The 19,405-nt window shown below is 49.5% G+C and overlaps 1 protein-coding gene across 1 annotated transcript in view; it reads left to right on the forward strand.

The window, feature by feature from the left end:
* The window catches only part of YTHDC2 (YTH N6-methyladenosine RNA binding protein C2), a 408,514-nt gene that overhangs the window by 187,515 nt on the left and 201,594 nt on the right, over positions 1-19,405 (forward strand). Inside the window, exons 9-12 of the mRNA XM_063964142.1 lie at positions 4,334-4,441; positions 5,411-5,559; positions 7,567-7,702; positions 13,843-13,969. Of these exons, the coding sequence (XP_063820212.1) occupies positions 4,334-4,441; positions 5,411-5,559; positions 7,567-7,702; positions 13,843-13,969 (520 nt within the window). The remainder of the gene's footprint in view (positions 1-4,333; positions 4,442-5,410; positions 5,560-7,566; positions 7,703-13,842; positions 13,970-19,405) is intronic.

Genomic DNA, 19,405 nt, shown 5'->3' on the forward strand with positions numbered 1-19,405 from the left:
GCTGCACCACAGGTGGGCATACCGGATGCAGCACCGGCTGGTACCTCTGCACCAGGTCAGGCTTATCCACTTCCTCCTCCACAGGTGGAACCCCCTTGGGTTCACGCATTTGCACAGTCTGTTCAGGGTCTGTCTTAATTCTCTACTTCAGTGCAACAGCTTATGGAGAGAGAAAAGCATCCCAGACGGGCTCATGCCTTTAGCGGAAGCGCTACCCCTCTCTCTGATAGGGATTTGGATTCAGAGTCTCCAAATTCAGAACAAGAAAGTAGGTCAGGGTGATCTGATCTGGACTCTTCTTCAGGTCTGGAAGACTCCCTTTCAGTGGCAGAAGTGGAGACCCTTGTTAAACAGGTGAGATTGGTCTTAGATATTGAACATGAAGACGCTGTATCCAAAACACCGGTTTTTAAGAAACCTAAAAAGGATTCAACGCAGTTTCCCTCTTCAGCACAATTGGAAGACATGCTGGAGGGAGCCTGGGCCAAACCTGACTAAAGGTTTCAACTCTCCAAGAGGTATCAGTTATTCTATCCACTGCCATTTAAGGACCGCTCCAAGTGGGAGACACCTAGTGCATTCCTCTGTTCTCCCAATTCCGGATACTTCTTCCCTTAAGGATCCTACTGATCACAGGTTAGACACCTTCCTTAAGACGACCTATACACATGCCGGCGCCCTAACAAGACTGGCTGTGGCTTCAGCCTTGGTAACAAAGGCAATGGCTTGTTGGACAGATCAGCTTCAACAGGCCCTGTCATCTACTGCTTGTAGAAAACAGTTGTTGGTCCTGGCTGGGAATATCCAGAAAACAAATACCTAACTGGCAGAACCTGCTCTGGATACTGCTATCCTTAAATCAAAGGTTTTGGCTTCAACTATGGCTACGTTCATGGAGAACGGATGCCTCTTCCAAGAAAGGTCTTGAAGCTTTGCCATATGCAAGGGATACTTTGGCAAGGAATTAAATAATATTGTGACCTTACTAGCAACCACAAAAACGTAATTTCTCCTATCTGCGGTAGTCCTTAAACCTAAATCTTCCTTTCATTTCTTTCGTGTACAGGAAAGAACTAAAGATCAGGCCTCTTCTAGATACCAGTCCCTTGCGAAGGGCTTCAAGTCTCGTACAAAGCAACCCTGGGCTACCAGACGCCAGCTTCCAAACCCGCAGACAAGCCTGCAGCGTGATGGGGCGGGCCTCCCGCTGGGGGATCCCCAGGGTGGGGGGCCGACTGCTGTCTTATGCTCCAAAATGGTGGAACATTACTACTGACGAATGGGCCAGGGTAGTTGGCACTCACGGCTATGCCCTGACGTTTTGGCGCCGTCCTCCAAAGAGATTCTTCACCATGGGGTTTCCGGGGGACCCAGGAGAGGCAGAGGCTCTACAACGGTCTGTCTGCTCCCTTCTCGCCTCCAACGTCATCATCATCCCAGTACCAGGACTGGACAGTGATCATAACGGACACCAGCCTTCAGGGATGGGGTGCGGTCTTGGAAACCCACGCGTTTCAGGGCCGTTGGTCTCTTCGGGAAAGCACAATCCTCATCTAGAATTAAGGGCGATTCTCAACACATTACGTTCAGCTCAGCATCTGCTCCAAGGCCACCCGGTAAAGGTCCAGTCAGACAATGCGACGGCGGTAGCATACATCAATCGCCAGGGCGGTACCCGCAGTCGAGGAGCTATGAAGGAGGTCGCCAAGATTTTTCTCTGGGCAGAGAAGCGCCTTCCAGCACTGTCAGGAGTACTCAACTGGTAGGCAGTCGCCAAGACGTGCACTCAGGGGAGTGGATGCTCCATCCAGTGGTGTTCAACCAGTTGGTGTCCAGGTGGTGGATGCCGGACATAGATCTCATGGCATCCCGTCACAACCAGCAAATAAACAGTTTCAGCTCTCGAACGAGATCCAAAAGCGTTCCTCGTGGATGCCCTGACCGCCCATTGGTAATTTCCTCTGGTTTATGTCTTTCCACTGATTTCCACGATTCTCTGGGTCATTCGCGTCGGCCGTGGTATCCGGATCTTCTCAGACTCTCCGTAGACACCCCGTGGTGTCTACCAATCCGTCCAGACCTTCTTTCGCAAGGTCCTTGCGTACATCCAGACCCCAACTGCCTCACTTTGACGGTGTGGCTATTGAGACATCAGTCCTGAAAAGGAAAGTTTTTTTCCAGGACGGTCATTAAGACTATGCTCCGTGCCAGGAAGCCATCGTCTGCCAGGATCTATCACTGCGTCTGGAAGACGTACTGTTCGTGGTGCGTGAGTCGGCAATTCAACCCAAGGTCTTTTCGACTACCCAGACTATTGGCCTTTCTTCAATCAGGATTGGACCTAGGTCTTTGTTTGTCATCCTTAAAGATTCGGGTGACGGCTCTGTCGGTGCTGTTTCAAAAACAGCTCGCTACTCTTCCAGGGGTGAAGACATTCCTCTAGGGAGTACTTCACGTCCAGCCGGCTTTTGTGGCCCCAGTAGCTCCATGGGATCTTTCCTTAGTGCTCAGGGCGTTACAGAAGGCTCCCTTTAAACCTATGGACGCGGTGGATCTCCGATGGGTCACGTGGAAAACCTTGTTCCTTTTAGCCATTGCTTCAGCTAGCCAAGTGTCTGATGTTAGTGCCTTATCCTGGCGTTCATCTTTTCTGGTGTTTCACTCGGACAGGGCTGTACTTCGCACTCGGGCAGGGTTTCTTCCGAAAGTTATTTCCCGGTTCCACCTGAATCAGGAAAAAGTGGTTCCGGCTTTCCCGGGGGCTTCTCCGGCAGAGGCTTCCTTGGATTTTGTTCGGGCTCTATGGATTTACGTGGACAAAACCAAAGATTTCCGACGCTCGGATTCCTTGTTTGTGTTACTATACTCTCGCAAACGGGGTTGGCCGGCGTCCAAACAAACCTTAGCTAGATGGCTTAAGTTGACGGTTCATCACGCCTATTTGGCGGCGAACATTCCTACCCCCTTGGGGGTCAAAGCTCATTCCACGCGTGCCAATGGGGCATCCTGGGCAGCCTCTTGTGGGGCCTCGGATGATCAGCTTTGTAATGCGGCCACATCGTCTCCTGACCAGACCTTTATTAAATTTTGTGCGTTTGACACCTTTGCGTCAGCTGACGCAGCCTTCGGGCGAAGGGTCCTTAGCGCAGTCCAGGAGCGTCCCCGCCCTAAAGGGGACAGCTTTAGGACGTCCCAGCGTAGTGTCTCCTGTGCCCCCTAGTGGACGAGAAAGAAAATAGGATTTATGGTCCTACCTAGTTAAATCCTTTTCTTTGAGTCCATAGGGGGCACAGGACGCCCTGCCTGACGCACCTGTCCTGCAGGACTGGGTTAATGTGTAGGGCAGGCATATCCAAACTGCGGCCCTCCAGCTGTTGAGAAACTACACATCCCAGCATGCCCTAATGCCATGCTTTAGCATTCTCTGACAGCAAAACTGTGTCAGGGCATGCTGGGATATGTAGTTTCACAACAGCTGGAGGGCCACAGTTTGGACATGCCTGGTGTAGGGTGTGTGTGTGGCCAATCATGTTCATGGAATTTTTCTGTGTGATGTGTTTTTCCTTCCTCTTTATGCCGCTCCTGCCTTGGGTTTGCTATTAAAACTGGCGTCCCCGCGGGCGGGGTATAGGGGATGGAGAGACAAGGCCTGCTGGGTACTTAAAAGTAACCCTTTTGGTGCCTGTCTAGCTCCCAGCCAGCCTATTCCCAGCGTAGTGTCTCCTGTGCCCCCTATGGACTCAAAGAAAACGTTTTAACCAGGTAAGACAATAAATCCTATTATCCCTCCTGCAGCTCATAGCTGTACTAACATAGGGGCTAATTCAGACCTGATTGCTGCTGTGCGCTGGCGCATGTCAGGCAGACAACGGCTGTCTTTGCCCTGCGATTGCCTCTGCATGATTCACAGGCAGAGGCGGTCACTGGGAGCGGGAGGGGGCGGGCCGGCAGCGTTTGGCCGCCGCTTAGGGGGCGCAGTCCGGTCAACGCAGACAATCAAGTCTGAATTAGGCCCATAATTCCATCATCTTTTTTACTTTTCTGCTTTTATGTTCATTACTCTAACTTGATCACTTCTTTTGTGTTATTCTCATTTAAGTACAAGGACGTCCCTTTGAAGTAAAGGAAATGTTTTTACAAGATATTTTAAGGACTACATGGGAGCGGGAGGGGGCGGGCCGGCAGCGTTTGGCCGCCGCTTAGGGGGCGCAGTCCGGGCAACGCAGACAATCAAGTCTGAATTAGGCCCATAATTCCATCATCTTTTTTACTTTTCTGCTTTTATGTTCATTACTCTAACTTGATCACTTCTTTTGTGTTATTCTCATTTAAGTACAAGGACGTCCCTTTGAAGTAAAGGAAATGTTTTTACAAGATATTTTAAGGACTACAGGGTACACAAATAAGGAGATGCTTAAATACAACAAAGAAAAACAATGCGGTAAGTTACTTTTTATGTATTGTGCATTTATTAGAAGACCTTCATTTTCAAGTATATTTTGTATCACTCCCTTTACATTTGCTGGATAGCATTTTACTTATGTTGTGTGATTGATGTAGAAATGATAGTGGTTCCTAGTAACTATTGGGGGGGGGGTTACACACAGGGAAGATGTGTGCTGAGCGATCTAGCACTGACCGCTCAGCAGACAGCGCGATGTGTGTTGAGCAAAGGGGGGAACGCTCATTTCACCCAGCTGTGAAATGTGCGATCTACTAGATTTAGCATGCATGCATGCCAAATCTAGAGCCAGCGATAGCGACGCTTGGGGCTGCGCATCGCTGTCGCCGGCACACCTACACGCAGAGCGATGTGTTCTTAACATCTATGCAATCTAGTCAGATTGCTTAGAAATGAAGTGAACATCGCTCCGTGTGTACCCCCTTAACATTGCATTTAGGTACACAATCTGCCCTTATTTGTAGCAATCAGGAGTCCGCTTATCTGTCTAAGTGAGATGATGAAGGCAAGTGTCTGATTAGATGCTGCAGCATTGTACAAATTGTACACTAACATGCAATATTAGAAAATGAGCCTTATAAAGTGACACTCTTGTACTTTGTAAAACAGCATGGGGGAGGGGGGTTGTAATAGGGCGTGAGAATCAGGAAGTGAGAGATTTTGCGAGAGTTTTCCTGTTTTTTTAATAAGTGGCAATCATTTACATGGCAATACCAGGTTGATTTTGCAATAGCGGTGCAAGGGAAAATTGCCATTGTTACTTGCTGTGAAGTGCCTTAGCCTGACCACTTGGCCATCGCTTAGAATATCCCCTGTACAGTTTGCTGCATTATTGTATTAAAAACTGCAGAGACAACAAATGACAGTAAAACATGTATCATATGATGCCATAGTCTGACTGCTGATGGCCATGAACTCTATTCAGCAAACTGTTTGTTGTGTTACCAGAGGAGAAGCAGAAGACGACGCTGTCCGAATGGCACTCAGTGAAAGAAAACATCACCAAGGCTGACACACAGAGACAGAGGAGCGTTACCAGCATTACGGAGGATTATGATTTGCTAGATGATGGAGGGGACTCTGTATTCAGTCAGTTGGTATGGAAGTCATCTTGAATTGTATCTAAGGTTTAGTTCTGTGTCCAGAGAGGATTGCTTGGAAACTTGTCCCGATAAACTGTTTGCCTGTATAAAATTGCACCTGCAAATAGTGCATACTCAGCATTACACATAATGACAATGACTTTACTACATCTTGCTGCTGCGTTTTTTTAAAATTTTTTATTGTGTTTGGTATCTTGTGAATCATTATTCTATTTTTGTACAAGACACAATGGGGTATATTCAATTGAATTCGACAGCTGCCGTCTGTCGAAAAGACGTCAGTTTTCGACTTTTTAAGGTCGAATCGTGATTCGACCTATTCAATATAACCCCAAACCTTGTCGGAAAAAAGCACGTGGATCGGCGGAATAGCTGCCGATCCACGCGCTTGTGTCGAAAACTCTCAGTTCAACTTTAAAAAAAGTGGAGTGAGATGGGGAGAGCCGAGGCGGGGACTGGGAGAGCCGAGGTGGGGATGGGGTGAGCAGCGCTGGAGGATGTCACAGCCGCCGCTCACAGCAGCGTCCACCTGGCTCCAGCAAGCGAGACCTCGCTTGCTGGAGCCGGGTGGACGCTGCCGTGAGCGGCGGCTGTGAGAGAGGGGGAGTCGGGGAGCGACGGATGACGGGGAGTGGCGGCTGTGAGAGAGGAGGGACGGGGAGAGGGGGAGACGGGGAGCGGCGGCTGTGAGAGAGGAGGGACTGGGGGGGGGGGGGGGAGAGCCGCGGGCAGATGGGGAAGAGCAGCGCTACAGCAGCCGCTGCTGTAGATCTGCTCTCCCCCGTCTGCCCGCGGCTCTCCCCCCGTCTCCCCTCCCGCATCTCAATTCGACTTTTTTAAAAGTCTAATTGAGATGTCCATTGAATAGCTGAGGTCGGATCCATTCCGACAAATGAATGTCGGAATAGACCCGACTTCAATTGAATATACCCCATAGGATCCGATTCAGCTCTGTATGAAGTTGGTTCACCACGATTTGTGGATTCACACATCACTAATTGTCCTGTGCAACTCTGAGGGGTGTACGGCAAAATTGGTGAAGTTGATTGTTCTTATGTGCAGTTCCGGAATGCACGTTGCGATTATTGACACTCCATTTCACAACGGATGTTTTTATTTTTAATAAAAATAATACCGCTTATGTTTTTCTGTATGTCTTTCAATAAAAATTGAGATTGCAAAAAAAATACAAATAAAATATCCCTGCTATTTACGTAGGGAAACCTGCAGGGACAGTGGTACTGATAACCACTGTCCCCGCATGCTCACAGTGTGTGTTTGCGGGCCGGGGCCTGCAGCGGACAGAAGCGGTAGAAGGGGGATCGAAAAGATCTCTCTCCTGCTACTATGCCTCCATAGGCTTACAGCATTTTACACCATCTGAAGATGGTGTAAACTAATGTGGCCAGACTCTGAAAACTTTTGCTTTTAATGGTTTAGTACCTAGGGGTCATATCGTAGTCCCCATTAATAATAACGGGACTGTGATTTGTAGCGATAACTAGCAGTCTGAAGGAGATTTCTGTGAAATATCCAGCATTATGCTGTTAGTACAATGCCACAATCCATAAAATAGTTTCTACATAATTTTATGGGGAAAAAAGCTTCATATATAGGCCCATTAGTCTTTCTGGATAACACTTTTGTAGACTTTGAACTGTTGGGATCTCACCTCCTATCATCACTGATACATATCTTACTTTAGGGGGAAGTACTAAGCAGTGATAAGAGTGGAGAAATGAGTTAGTGGAGAAGTTGTTTATGGCAACCAATCAGCTGATCTGTATATTTTTATGGTATGCAAATTGTAAATGTTACTTCATTGCTGATTGGTTACCATGAGCAACTTCTCCACTTTCTCACTTCTCCACCCTTTTCACCTGCTTAGTACATGTCACCCTTTGTTTTAGTATTTTATAGTCATTAATATTTTCACCTCCATTTATAAACATGTAGTTGCATTGGTGGTTTTGACTTGGTATGCATCTTTTATACAATAAGACTGAAAAGGACGTGAATTGTCTGGAGCCCTGGCTGATAAAGGAAATGGACTCTTGTCTGTCTGATATTTGGCTACGTAGAGATGTCGATGCGTTTGCTCAACTCTTCCACTTGATATTGACAGAAAATGTCAGCGGTAAGTTTGTATTATTTTATATGTCTTTTCACATACTGTCTGACTTACTGCTACACAGCTACTGGCATGCTGCAGAAGGCTTACCGCTCACCTCAGAATGCCTTAATGGTGGATATTTATTGTGTTTTACCAGTAGGTTTAAATTAGCTATAGGTTGGCAATTCACATAGTAAAACTTCCACTGTAAGTGTAACTTATACTTTATTTTCTTACTTCACGAACCATGCAAATTAATAAAGGTTTTGGTGCTTACAATAAGGGTTTCCATGCCAGGCTGACGTTTATATCTGTGTGGTAAAGCCATGCAAGCATTGTACCACTTTCTCTGACGTCCTAGTGGATGCTGGGGACTCCGTAAGGACCATGGGGAATAGCGGCTCCGCAGGAGACTGGGCACAACTAAGAAAGATTTAGGACTACCTGGTGTGCACTGGCTCCTCCCTCTATGCCCCTCCTCCAGACCTCAGTTAGAATTTTGTGCCCGGCCGAGCTGGATGCACACTAGGGGCTCTCCTGAGCTCCTAGAAAAGAAAGTATATTTTAGGTTTTTTATTTTCAGTGAGATCTGCTGGCAACAGACTCACTGCTACGTGGGACTAAGGGGAGAGAAGCGAACCTACCTGCTTGCAGCTAGCTTGGGCTTCTAGGCTACTGGACACCATTAGCTCCAGAGGGATCGAACACAGGCCCAGCCTCGGTCATCCGTTCCCGGAGCCGCGCCGCCGTCCCCCTTACAGAGCCACAAGCATGAAGACGTTCCTGGAAATCGGCGGCAGAAGACTTCGGTCTTCATCAAGGTAGCGCACAGCACTGCAGCTGTGCGCCATTGCTCCCCATGCACACCACATACTCCGGTCACTGATGGGTGCAGGGCGCTGGGGGGGGGGGCGCCCTGGGCTGCAATATGAGTACCTTGCTGGCAAATACCACATAATATAGTCATAAAGACTATATATGTGTAAAATACCACTGCCAAATATACATTTAAAAAGCGGGAGAAGTCCGCCGGAAAAGGGGCGGGGCTACCTCCCTCAGCACACTGGCACCATTTTCCCTCAGCTCCGCTGGAAGGACGCTCCCAAGGCTCTCCCCTGCAGTTTCCAGACTACATAGGGTAAAAAAGAGAGGGGGGGCACTAAATTTAGGCGCATATAATATATATATATAGCTGCTATAGGGAAAAATCACTTGTGTAGTGTGTATCCCTGCATTATATAGCGCTCTGGTGTGTGCTGGCATACTCTCTCTCTGTCTCCCCAAAGGACTTTGTGGGGTCCTGTCCTCGTTCAGAGCATACCCTGTGTGTGTGCGGTGTGTCGGTACGGCTGTGTCGACATGTTTGATGAGGAGGCTTATGTGGAGGCGGAGCAGGGGCCGATAAATGTGATGTCACCCCCTGCGGGGTCGACACCTGAATGGATGGACATGTGGAAGGAATTACGTGACAGTGTCAACTCCTTACATAAAAGGTTTGACGACATAGCAGATGTGGGACAGCCGGCTTCTCAGCTCGTGCCTGCCCAGGCGTCTCAAAAGCCATCAGGGGCTCTAAAACGCCCGCTACCTCAGATGGCAGACACAGATGTCGACACGGATACTGACTCCAGTGTCGACGACGATGAGACTAGTGTACATTCCAATAGAGCCACCCGTTACATGATTACGACAATGAAAAATGTGTTGCACATTTCTGATATTACCCCAGGTACCACAAAAAAGGGTATTATGTTTGGGGAGAAAAAGCTACCAGTGGTTTTTCCACATCTGATGAATTAAATGAAGTATGTGAAGAAGCGTGGGCTTCCCCCGATAAGAAACTGGTAATTTCTAAAAAGTTACTAATGGCGTACCCTTTCCCGCCAGAGGACAGGTCACGTTGGGAGACATCCCCTAGGGTGGATAAAGCGCTCACACGTCTGTCAAAAAAGGTGGCACTACCGTCTCCGGACACGGCCGCCCTAAAGGAGCCTGCGGATAGAAAGCAGGAGGCTATCCTGAAGTCTGTATATACACACTCAGGAATTATACTGAGACCGGCTATTGCTTCAGCATGGATGTGCAGTGCTGCAGCTGCGTGGTCAGATTCCCTGTCGGAAAACATTGATACCCTAGATAGGGACACTATATTGCTAACCGTAGAGCATATTAAAGACGCTGTCTTATACATGAGAGATGCACAGAGGGATATTTGCCGGCTGGCATCTAAAATAAACGCAATGTCCATTTCTGCCAGGAGAGGATTGTGGACTCGGCAGTGGACAGGAGATGCAGATTCTAAAAGGCACATGGAAGTTTTGCCTTACAAGGGTGAGGAGTTGTTTGGGAATGGTCTCTCGGACCTCGTTTCCACAGCGACAGCTGGGAAGTCAGCATTTTTACCCCATGTTCCCTCACAGCCAAAGAAAGCACCGTATTATCAGGTACAGTCCTTTCGGCCCCAGAAAGGCAAGCGGGTTAGAGGCGCGTCCTTTCTGCCCAGAGGCAGAGGTAGAGGGAAAAAGCTCCCCCGCTTCCTCTAAGTCCACCGCATGACGCTGGGGCTCCACGGGCGGAGCCAGGTGCGGTGGGGGCCCATCTCAAGAACTTCAGCGACCAGTGGGCTCGCTCACGGGTGGATCCCTGGATTTTACAAGTAGTATCTCAGGGGTACAAGCTGGAATTCGAGACGTCTCCCCCTCGCCGTTTCCTCAAATCTGCCTTGCCGACAGCTCCCCCGGACAGGGAGGCAGTGCTGGAGGCGATTCACAAGCTGTTTTCTCAGCAGGTGATAATCAAGGTACCCCTCCTTCAACAAGGACGGGGTTACTATTCCACAATGTTTGTGGTACCGAAACCGGACGGTTCGGTGAGACCCATTTTAAATTTAAAATCCTTGAACACTTATATAAGAAGGTTCAAGTTCAAGATGGAATCGCTCAGGGCGGTGATTGCAAGCTTGGACGAGGGGGATTACATGGTATCACTGGACATCAAGGATGCTTACCTGCATGTCCCCATTTACCATCCTCACCAGGAGTACCTCAGATTTGTGGTAAAGGACTGTCATTACCAATTCCAGACGTTGCCGTTTGGTCTGTCCACGGCACCGAGGGTATTTACCAAGGTAATGGCCGAAATGATGATACTCCTTCGAAAAAAGGGAGTTTTAATTATCCCGTACTTGGACGATCTCCTTATAAAGGCGAGGTCCAGGGAACAGTTGTTGATCGGAGTAGCACTAGCTCGGGAGGTGCTACAACAGCACGGCTGGATCCTGAATTTTCCAAAGTCGCAGCTGGTTCCTACAACGCGTCTACTGTTCCTGGGGATGGTTCTGGACACGGAACAGAAAAAAGTGTTTCTCCCGGAGGAGAAGGCCAAGGAGTTGTCATCTCTAGTCAGAGACCTCCTAAAACCAAAACAGGTGTTTTGCACGCGAGTCCTGGGAAAGATGGTGGCTTCTTACGAAGCAATTCCTTTCGGAAGGTTCCATGCAAGGATCTTTCAGTGGGATCTGTTGGACAAGTGGTCCGGATCGCATCTTCAGATGCATCGGCTGATAACCCTGTCTCCAAGGACCAGGGTGTCGCTGTTGTGGTGGCTGCAGAGTGCTCATCTTCTAGAGGGCCGCAGATTCGGCATACAGGACTGGGTCCTGGTGACCACGGATGCCAGCCTTCGAGGTTGGGGGGCAGTCACACAGGGAAGAAACTTCCAAGGACTATGGACGAGTCAGGAGACTTCCCTACACATAAATATTCTGGAACTAAGGGCCATTTACAATGCCCTAAGTCAGGCAAGACCCCTGCTTCAACACCAGCCGGTGCTGATCCAGTCAGACAACATCACGGCGGTCGCCCATGTAAACCGTCAGGGCGGCACAAGAAGCAGGATGGCGATGGCAGAAGCCACAACGATTCTCCGGTGGGCGGAAAATCACGTGATAGCACTGTCAGCAGTGTTCATTCCGGGAGTGGACAACTGGGAAGCAGACTTCCTCAGCAGGCACGACCTCCACCCGGGAGAGTGGGGACTTCATCCAGAAGTCTTCAAGCTGATTGTAAATCGCTGGGAACGGCCACAGGTGGACATGATGGCGTCCCGCCTCAACAAAAAGCTAAAAAGATATTGCGCCAGGTCAAGGGACACTCAGGCGATAGCTGTGGACGCTCTAGTGACACCGTGGGTGTACCAGTCGGTTTATGTGCTCCCTCCTCTGCCTCTTCCAAGGTACTGAGAATAATAAGAAGGAGAGGAGTAAGAACTATACTTGTGGTTCCGGATTGGCCAAGAAGAGCTTGGTACCCGGAACTTCAAGAAATGATCTCAGAGGACCCATGGCCTCTGCCGCTCAGACAGGACCTGCTGCAGCAGGGGCCCTGTCTGTTCCAAGACTTACCGCGGCTGCGTTTGACGGCATGGCGGTTGAACGCCGGATCCTGATGGAAAAGGGCTTTCCGGAGGAAGTCATCCCTACGCTGATTAAAGCTAGGAAGGAGGTGACCGCAAACCATTATCACCGCATATGGCGAAAATATGTTGCGTGGTGTGAGGCCAGAAGGGCCCCAACGGAGGAATTTCAGCTGGGTCGATTTCTGCACTTCCTACAGTCAGGGGTGACTATGGGCCTCAAATTAGGTTCCATTAAGGTCCAGATTTCGGCTCTGTCGATTTTCTTCCAAAAAGAACTGGCTTCACTGCCTGAAGTTCAGACGTTTGTTAAAGGAGTGCTGCATATTCAGCCCCCTTTTGTGCCTCCAGTGGGATCTCAACGTTGTGTTGGATTTCCTTAAGTCACATTGGTTTGAGCCACTTAAAACCGTGGAACTAAAATATCTCACGTGGAAAGTGGTCATGCTGTTGGCCTTGGCTTCGGCCAGGCGTGTGTCAGAATTGGCGGCTTTGTCATGTAAAAGCCCTTATCTGATTTTCCATATGGATAGGGCAGAATTGAGGACTCGTCCCCAATTTCTTCCTAAGGTGGTATCTGCTTTTCATTTGAACCAACCTATTGTGGTGCCTGCGGCTACTAAGGACTTGGAGGATTCCAAGTTGCTGGACGTAGTCAGGGCCCTGAAAATCTATGTTTCCAGGACGGGTGGAGTCAGGAAAACTGACTCGCTATTTATCCTGTATGCGCCCAACAAGCTGGGTGCTCCTGCTTCAAAGCAGTCTATTGCTCGCTGGATCTGTAGTACGATTCAACTTGCACATTCTGCGGCTGGACTGCCGCATCCTAAATCTGTAAAAGCCCATTCCACGAGGAAAGTGGGCTCTTCTTGGGCGGCTGCCCGAGGGGTCTCGGCTTTACAACTTTGCCGAGCTGCTACTTGGTCGGGTTCAAACACGTTTGCTAAATTCTACAAGTTTGATACCCTGGCTGAGGAGGACCTTGCTTTTGCTCATTCGGTGCTGCAGAGTCATCCGCACTCTCCCGCCCGTTTGGGAGCTTTGGTATAATCCCCATGGTCCTTACGGAGTCCCCAGCATCCACTAGGACGTCAGAGAAAATAAGAATTTACTCACCGGTAATTCTATTTCTCGTAGTCCGTAGTGGATGCTGGGCGCCCATCCCAAGTGCGGATTGTCTGCAATACTTGTATATAGTTTTTGCCTAACTAAAGGGTTATTGTTTAGAGCCATCTGTTGAGAGGCTCAGTTATTTTTTATACTGTTAACTGGGTATAGTATCACGAGTTATACGGTGTGATTGGTGTGGCTGGTATGAGTCTTACCCGGGATTCCAAAATCCTTTCCTTATTGTGTCAGCTCTTCCGGGCACAGTATCCTAACTGACGTCTGGAGGAGGGGCATAGAGGGAGGAGCCAGTGCACACCAGGTAGTCCTAAATCTTTCTTAGTTGTGCCCAGTCTCCTGCGGAGCCGCTATTCCCCATGGTCCTTACGGAGTCCCCAGCATCCACTACGGACTACGAGAAATAGAATTACCGGTGAGTAAATTCTTATTTTCCCTATGTTATTACAGCAATGATAGCCGTGTAGTAGCTGCCAGTAATGATAATACATACTAAAATGTTATTCATACAAGCAGTCTCTTTTCTATAGAGGATTGGGACTTGTTGTGCGCCGACATAAATTATTGTTTTAGGTGTTTTCAAATATTGTGTATTTTCTTTCATTTTACACAATCTTTTTACCTAGTTGACTACAGGCACAGCGAGACAAGTGCATCTCCTTTAATGGTGGCAGCTGGACGCGGCTTTATAAGTCAAGTAGAACAACTTATTAGTATGGGAGCGAATGTCCACACCAAAGCATCAAATGGATGGTAACTGTCCTATGCTCTGTATTTAACAAATCACTATATGTGGTCTAGATTTTCCTGTCGAGTAAATTTATTGCAGATGTAGCACACACATATAATATTAAGTTTATTTCTCTAGCATCCATAAGGGATATTGGGGAGACTTCGTACGATGGGGTATAGACGGGGTACAAAGGATCCAGTGCACTTTAAATTTCTTCACTGAGTGTGCTGGCACCTCCCCTCTATGCCCCCTCCCACAGGCAGTTTAGAAAAAAGTGCCCTCAGGAGAGGATGCACATCTCTGCAGCTCTAGAGACTTTTCTTCAATTTCTTTTAAACGTTTGTTATTTTCGGTATGCTGTTTGGGAAACAGCATACCTGCACCGTGGGAGTTAGGGGGAAAACAGGACCACCATCCGGAGAGGTTGTTTGTTCAGCGGGGCACTGCGCCTTGGCTGTCACAATACCAGCACGCCGCACACCCCTAACGCTAGCCTGAAGGTGATGACTATGGTGATGAAAAACCGGGGGCCCCGCTAGGGGGGGTCCCCGGTTCAAAGTGCTGCTGAATGCGGGCACTGCTGTATTGCTGCTCTCCCCTGTTTGCCCGCGTCTCCCCATCCTCCCCCGTCTATGCCTCTCCCAGTCCCCGCATCACAGCCGCCACTCACGTCAGCGTCCACTCGGCTCCAGCAAGCGAGGTCTCGCTTTCTGGAGCCGGGTGGACGCTGCTGTGATACATCCTCCGGCGCTGCTCTCCCCGTCTTCCCTCGGCTCTCCCAATCTCTGCTCTCGCATCTCACTTCGACTTTTTTTAAAGATGGTTTTTGGCCCCGTTTTCAACACAAGCACGCGGATCGGCAGCTATTCCGCCGTTCCACGTGCTTTTCGACAAGTCAAATTCCTCGACTTGTTGAATAATTTGGGGTTAGACTGAATAGGTCGGAACCCCTTCCGACCTAAAAAAGTTGAAATCTGACGTCAGTTTTCGACAGATGGCAGCTTTCGACTTCAAACGGAATATACCCCATTGCCAGTATAAAAAAAATCACTGTAGCTCCGGTGCCATTGGGGGGGGCGGAGCTACCTCAGAGCGGGACCAGCTGCATTTGGCGCCTTCCTCTGCTTAATGCAGTCACAGACAGCACACACAGCGCTTCCTGCCTCACAAGACACGTTGGAAAAACGGTACAGGGTGTAGCAAAGGGGGAGTGCCGCTATTGGGGGTAATTCTGAGTTGATCACAGCAGAACTTTGTTAGCAGTTGGGCAAAACCATGTGCACTGCAGGGGAGGCAGATATAACATGTGCAGAGAGAGTTAGATTTGGGTGTGGTGTGTTCAATCTGCAATCTAATTTGCAGTGTAAAAATAAAGCAGCCAGTATTTACCCTGCACAGAAACAAAATAACCCACCCAAATCTAACTCGCTCTCTGCACATGTTATATCTGCCTCCCCTGCAGTGCACATGGTTTTGCCCAACTGCTAACAAAGTTCCTGCTGTGATCAACTTAGAATTACCCCCATTGTACACTATCTGAGTCCACTACAGGACAGACATTATTAGTGTTACTGTGATATAATTAACTGTCAGCCTCACTGGGGCTGTGCAGCTAGGGGTGTGCTGGTCTCTCTCTCTCTCTCTCTCTCTCTCTCTCTCTCTCTCTCTCTCTCTCTCTCTCTGTGTCTTCTCTCACACACAGTAAGGGCAGGCTTGAAGAGTGGGGGTAATTCCAAGTTGATCGCAGCAGGATATTTCTCTGACGTCCTGAGCGGATGCTGGGACTCCGTATGGACCATGGGGAATAGCGGCTCCGCAGGAGACTGGGCACAACTATAAAGAAAGCTTTAGACTACTGGTGTGCACTGGCTCCTCCCACTATGACCCTCCTCCAGACTTCAGTTAGAATCTTGTGCCCGGCTGAGCTGGATGCACACTAGGGGCTCTCCTGAGCTCCTAGAAAGAAAGTATATTTTAGGTTTTTTATTTTACAGTGAGATCTGCTGGCAACAGACTCACTGCAGCGAGGGACTAAGGGGAGAAGAAGCGAACCTACCTAACTGGTGGTAGTTTGGGCTTCTTAGGCTACTGGACACCATTAGCTCCAGAGGGATCGACCGCAGGACCCGACCTTGGTGTTCGTTCCCGGAGCCGCGCCGCCGGCCCCCTTACAGAGCCAGAAGCAAGAAGTGTTCCGGAAAATCGGCGGCAGAAGACTTCAGTCTTCAACAAGGTAGCGCACAGCACTGCAGCTGTGCGCCATTGCTCCTCATGCACACCTCACACTCCGGTCACTGATGGGTGCAGGACGCTGGGGGGGGGGGGCGCCCTGAGGGCAATATAAGACACCTTGGCTGGCAAATCATATATATAGTCAGGAAGGCTATATAGGTGTAAAAATACCCCTGCCAGAATTCCAGAAATAGCGGGAGAAGTCCGCCGGAAAAGCGGCGGGGCCATCTCCCTCAGCACACTGGCGCCATTTTTCCCTCACAGCTCCGCTGGAAGGACGCTCCCTGGCTCTCCCCTGCAGTTGTCAGGCTACACAAGGGTAAAAAAGAGAGGGGGGGCACTAAATTTAGGCGCAGTATATATATAAAATAAGCAGCTATAAGGGAAAACACTCATTTATAGTGGGATCCCTGTGTTATATAGCGCTCTGGTGTGTGCTGGCATACTCTCTCTCTGTCTCCCCAAAGGGCTTTGTGGGGTCCTGTCCTCTGTCAGAGCATTCCCTGTGTGTATGCGGTGTGTCGGTACGGCTGTGTTGACATGTTTGATGAGGAGGCTTATGTGGAGGCGGAGCAGATGCCTATAAATGTGATGTCACCCCCTGCGGGGTCGACACCTGAGTGGATGGTGCTGTGGAAGGAATTACGCGACAGTGTCGACTCCTTGCATAAAAGGTTTGACGACATACCAAATGCGGGACAGCCGGCTTCTCAGCCTGTGCCTGCCCAGGCGTCTCAAAAGCCATCAGGGGCTCTAAAACGCCCGCTACCTCAGATGGCAGACACAGATGTCGACACGGATACTGACTCCAGTGTCGACGACGATGAGACTAATGTAACTTCCAGTAGGGCCACACGTTACATGATTTAGGCAATGAAAAATGTGTTGCACATTTCTGATGTTACCCCTGGTACCACAAAAAAGGGTATTATGTTTGGAGAGAAAAAACTACCAGTAGCTTTTCCTCCATCTGAGGAGTTAAATGAAGTGTGTGAAGAAGCGTGGGCTTCCCCTGATAAGAAACTGGTAATTTCTAAGAGGTTACTAATGGCGTACCCTTTCCCGCCAGAGGATAGGGCACGTTGGGAAACATCCCCTAGGGTGGATAAAGCGCTCACACGCTTGTCAAAGAAGGTGGCACTACCGTCTCCGGATACGGCCGCCCTGAAGGAATCTGCTGATAGAAAGCAGGAGGCTTTCCTGAAGTCTGTATATACACACACAGGTGTTATACTGAGACCAGCTATTGCTTCAGCATTGATGTGCAGTGCTGCAGCTGCATGGTCAGATTCCCTGTCGGAAAATATTGATACCCTAGACAGGGACACTATATTGCTAACCGTAGAGCATATTAAAGACGCACTTTTATACATGAGGGATGCACAGAGGGATATTTGCCGGCTGGCATCTAAAATTAGTGCAATGTCCATTTCTGCCAGGAGAGGGTTATCGACTCGGCAGTGGACAGGAGATGCAGATTCCAAAAGGCACATGGAAGTTCTGCCTTATAAGGGTGAGGAGTTGTTCGGGGATGGTCTCTCGGACCTCGTTTCCACAGCAACAGCTGGGAAGTCTACATTTTTACCCCATGTTCCCTCACAGCCAAAGAAAGCACCGTATTATCAGGTACAGTCCTTTCGGCCCAATAGGGGCAAGCGGGTTAAGGGCGCGTCCTTTCTTCCCAGAGGCAGAGGTAGGGGGAAAAAGCTGCAGCATACAGCCAGTTCCCAGGAGCAAAAGTCCTCCCCCGCTTCCTCTAAGTCCACAGCATGACGCTGGGGCTCCACAGGCGGAGCCAGGTACGGTGGGGGCCCGTCTCAAAAATTACAGCAATCAGTGGGCTCGCTCACGGGTGGATCCCTGGATCTTTCAAGTAGTATCTCAGGGGTACAAGCTGGAATTCGAGACGTCTCCCCCCCGCCGTTTCCTCAAATCTGCCTTACCAACCACTCCCTCAGGCAGGGAGGCAGTGTTACAGGCAATTCACAAGCTGTTTTCACAACAGGTGATAGTAAGGGTGCCCCTACTTCAACAAGGACGGGGTTACTATTCAACAATGTTTGTGGTACCGAAACCGGACGGTTCGGTGAGACCCATTTTCTCTGACGTCCTAGTGGATGCTGGGAACTCCGTAAGGACCATGGGGAATAGCGGCTCCGCAGGAGACTGGGCACAACTAAAAGAAAGCTTTTGGACTACCTGGTGTGCACTGGCTCCTCCCACCATGACCCTCCTCCAAGCCTCAGTTAGATTTCTGTGCCGGCCAGAGCTGGATGCACACTAGGGGCTCTCCTGAGCTCCTAGAAAGAAAGTTTATTTTAGGTTTTTTATTTTACAGTGAGACCTGCTGGCAACAGGCTCACTGCATCGAGGGACTAAGGGGAGAAGAAGCGAACCTACCTGCTTGCAGCTAGCTTGGGCTTCTTAGGCTACTGGACACCATTAGCTCCAGAGGGATCGACCGCATGGAACTGGCCTTGGTGTTCGTTCCCGGAGCCGCGCCGCCGTCCCCCTTACAGAGCCAGAAGCAAGAAGAGGTCCGGAAAATCGGCGGCAGAAGACATCAGTCTTCACCAAGGTAGCGCACAGCACTGCAGCTGTGCGCCATTGCTCCTCATACACACTTCACACTCCGGTCACTGAGGGTGCAGGGCGCTGGGGGGGGGGGCGCCCTGAGCAGCAATAAAAACACCTTGGCTGGCAAATATATCACAATATATAGCCCCAGAGGCTATATATGTGATAAATACCCCTGCCAGAATCCATAAAAAAGTGGGAGAAAAGTCCGCGAAAAAGGGGCGGAGCTATCTCCCTCAGCACACTGGCGCCATTTTCTCTTCACAGTGCAGCTGGAAGACAGCTCCCCAGGCTCTCCCCTGTAGTTTGCAGGCTCAAAGGGTTAAAAAGAGAGGGGGGGCACTAAATTTAGGCGCAATATTGTATATAAAGCAGCTATTGGGGGAAAAATTCACTCAATATAGTGTTAATCCCTAAATTATATAGCGCTCTGGTGTGTGCTGGCATACTCTCTTTCTGTCTCCCCAAAGGGCTGTGTGGGGTCCTGTCCTCAGTCAGAGCATTCCCTGTGTGTGTGCGGTGTGTCGGTACGGCTGTGTCGACACGTTTGATGAGGAGGCTTATGTGGTGGCAGAGCAGATGCCGATAAATGTGATGTCGCCCCCTGTGGGGCCGACACCAGAGTGGATGGATAGGTGGAAGGTATA

Source organism: Pseudophryne corroboree, chromosome 1 (genome assembly GCF_028390025.1).
Source record: "Pseudophryne corroboree isolate aPseCor3 chromosome 1, aPseCor3.hap2, whole genome shotgun sequence".
NCBI classification, from domain to species: Eukaryota; Metazoa; Chordata; class Amphibia; order Anura; family Myobatrachidae; genus Pseudophryne; species Pseudophryne corroboree.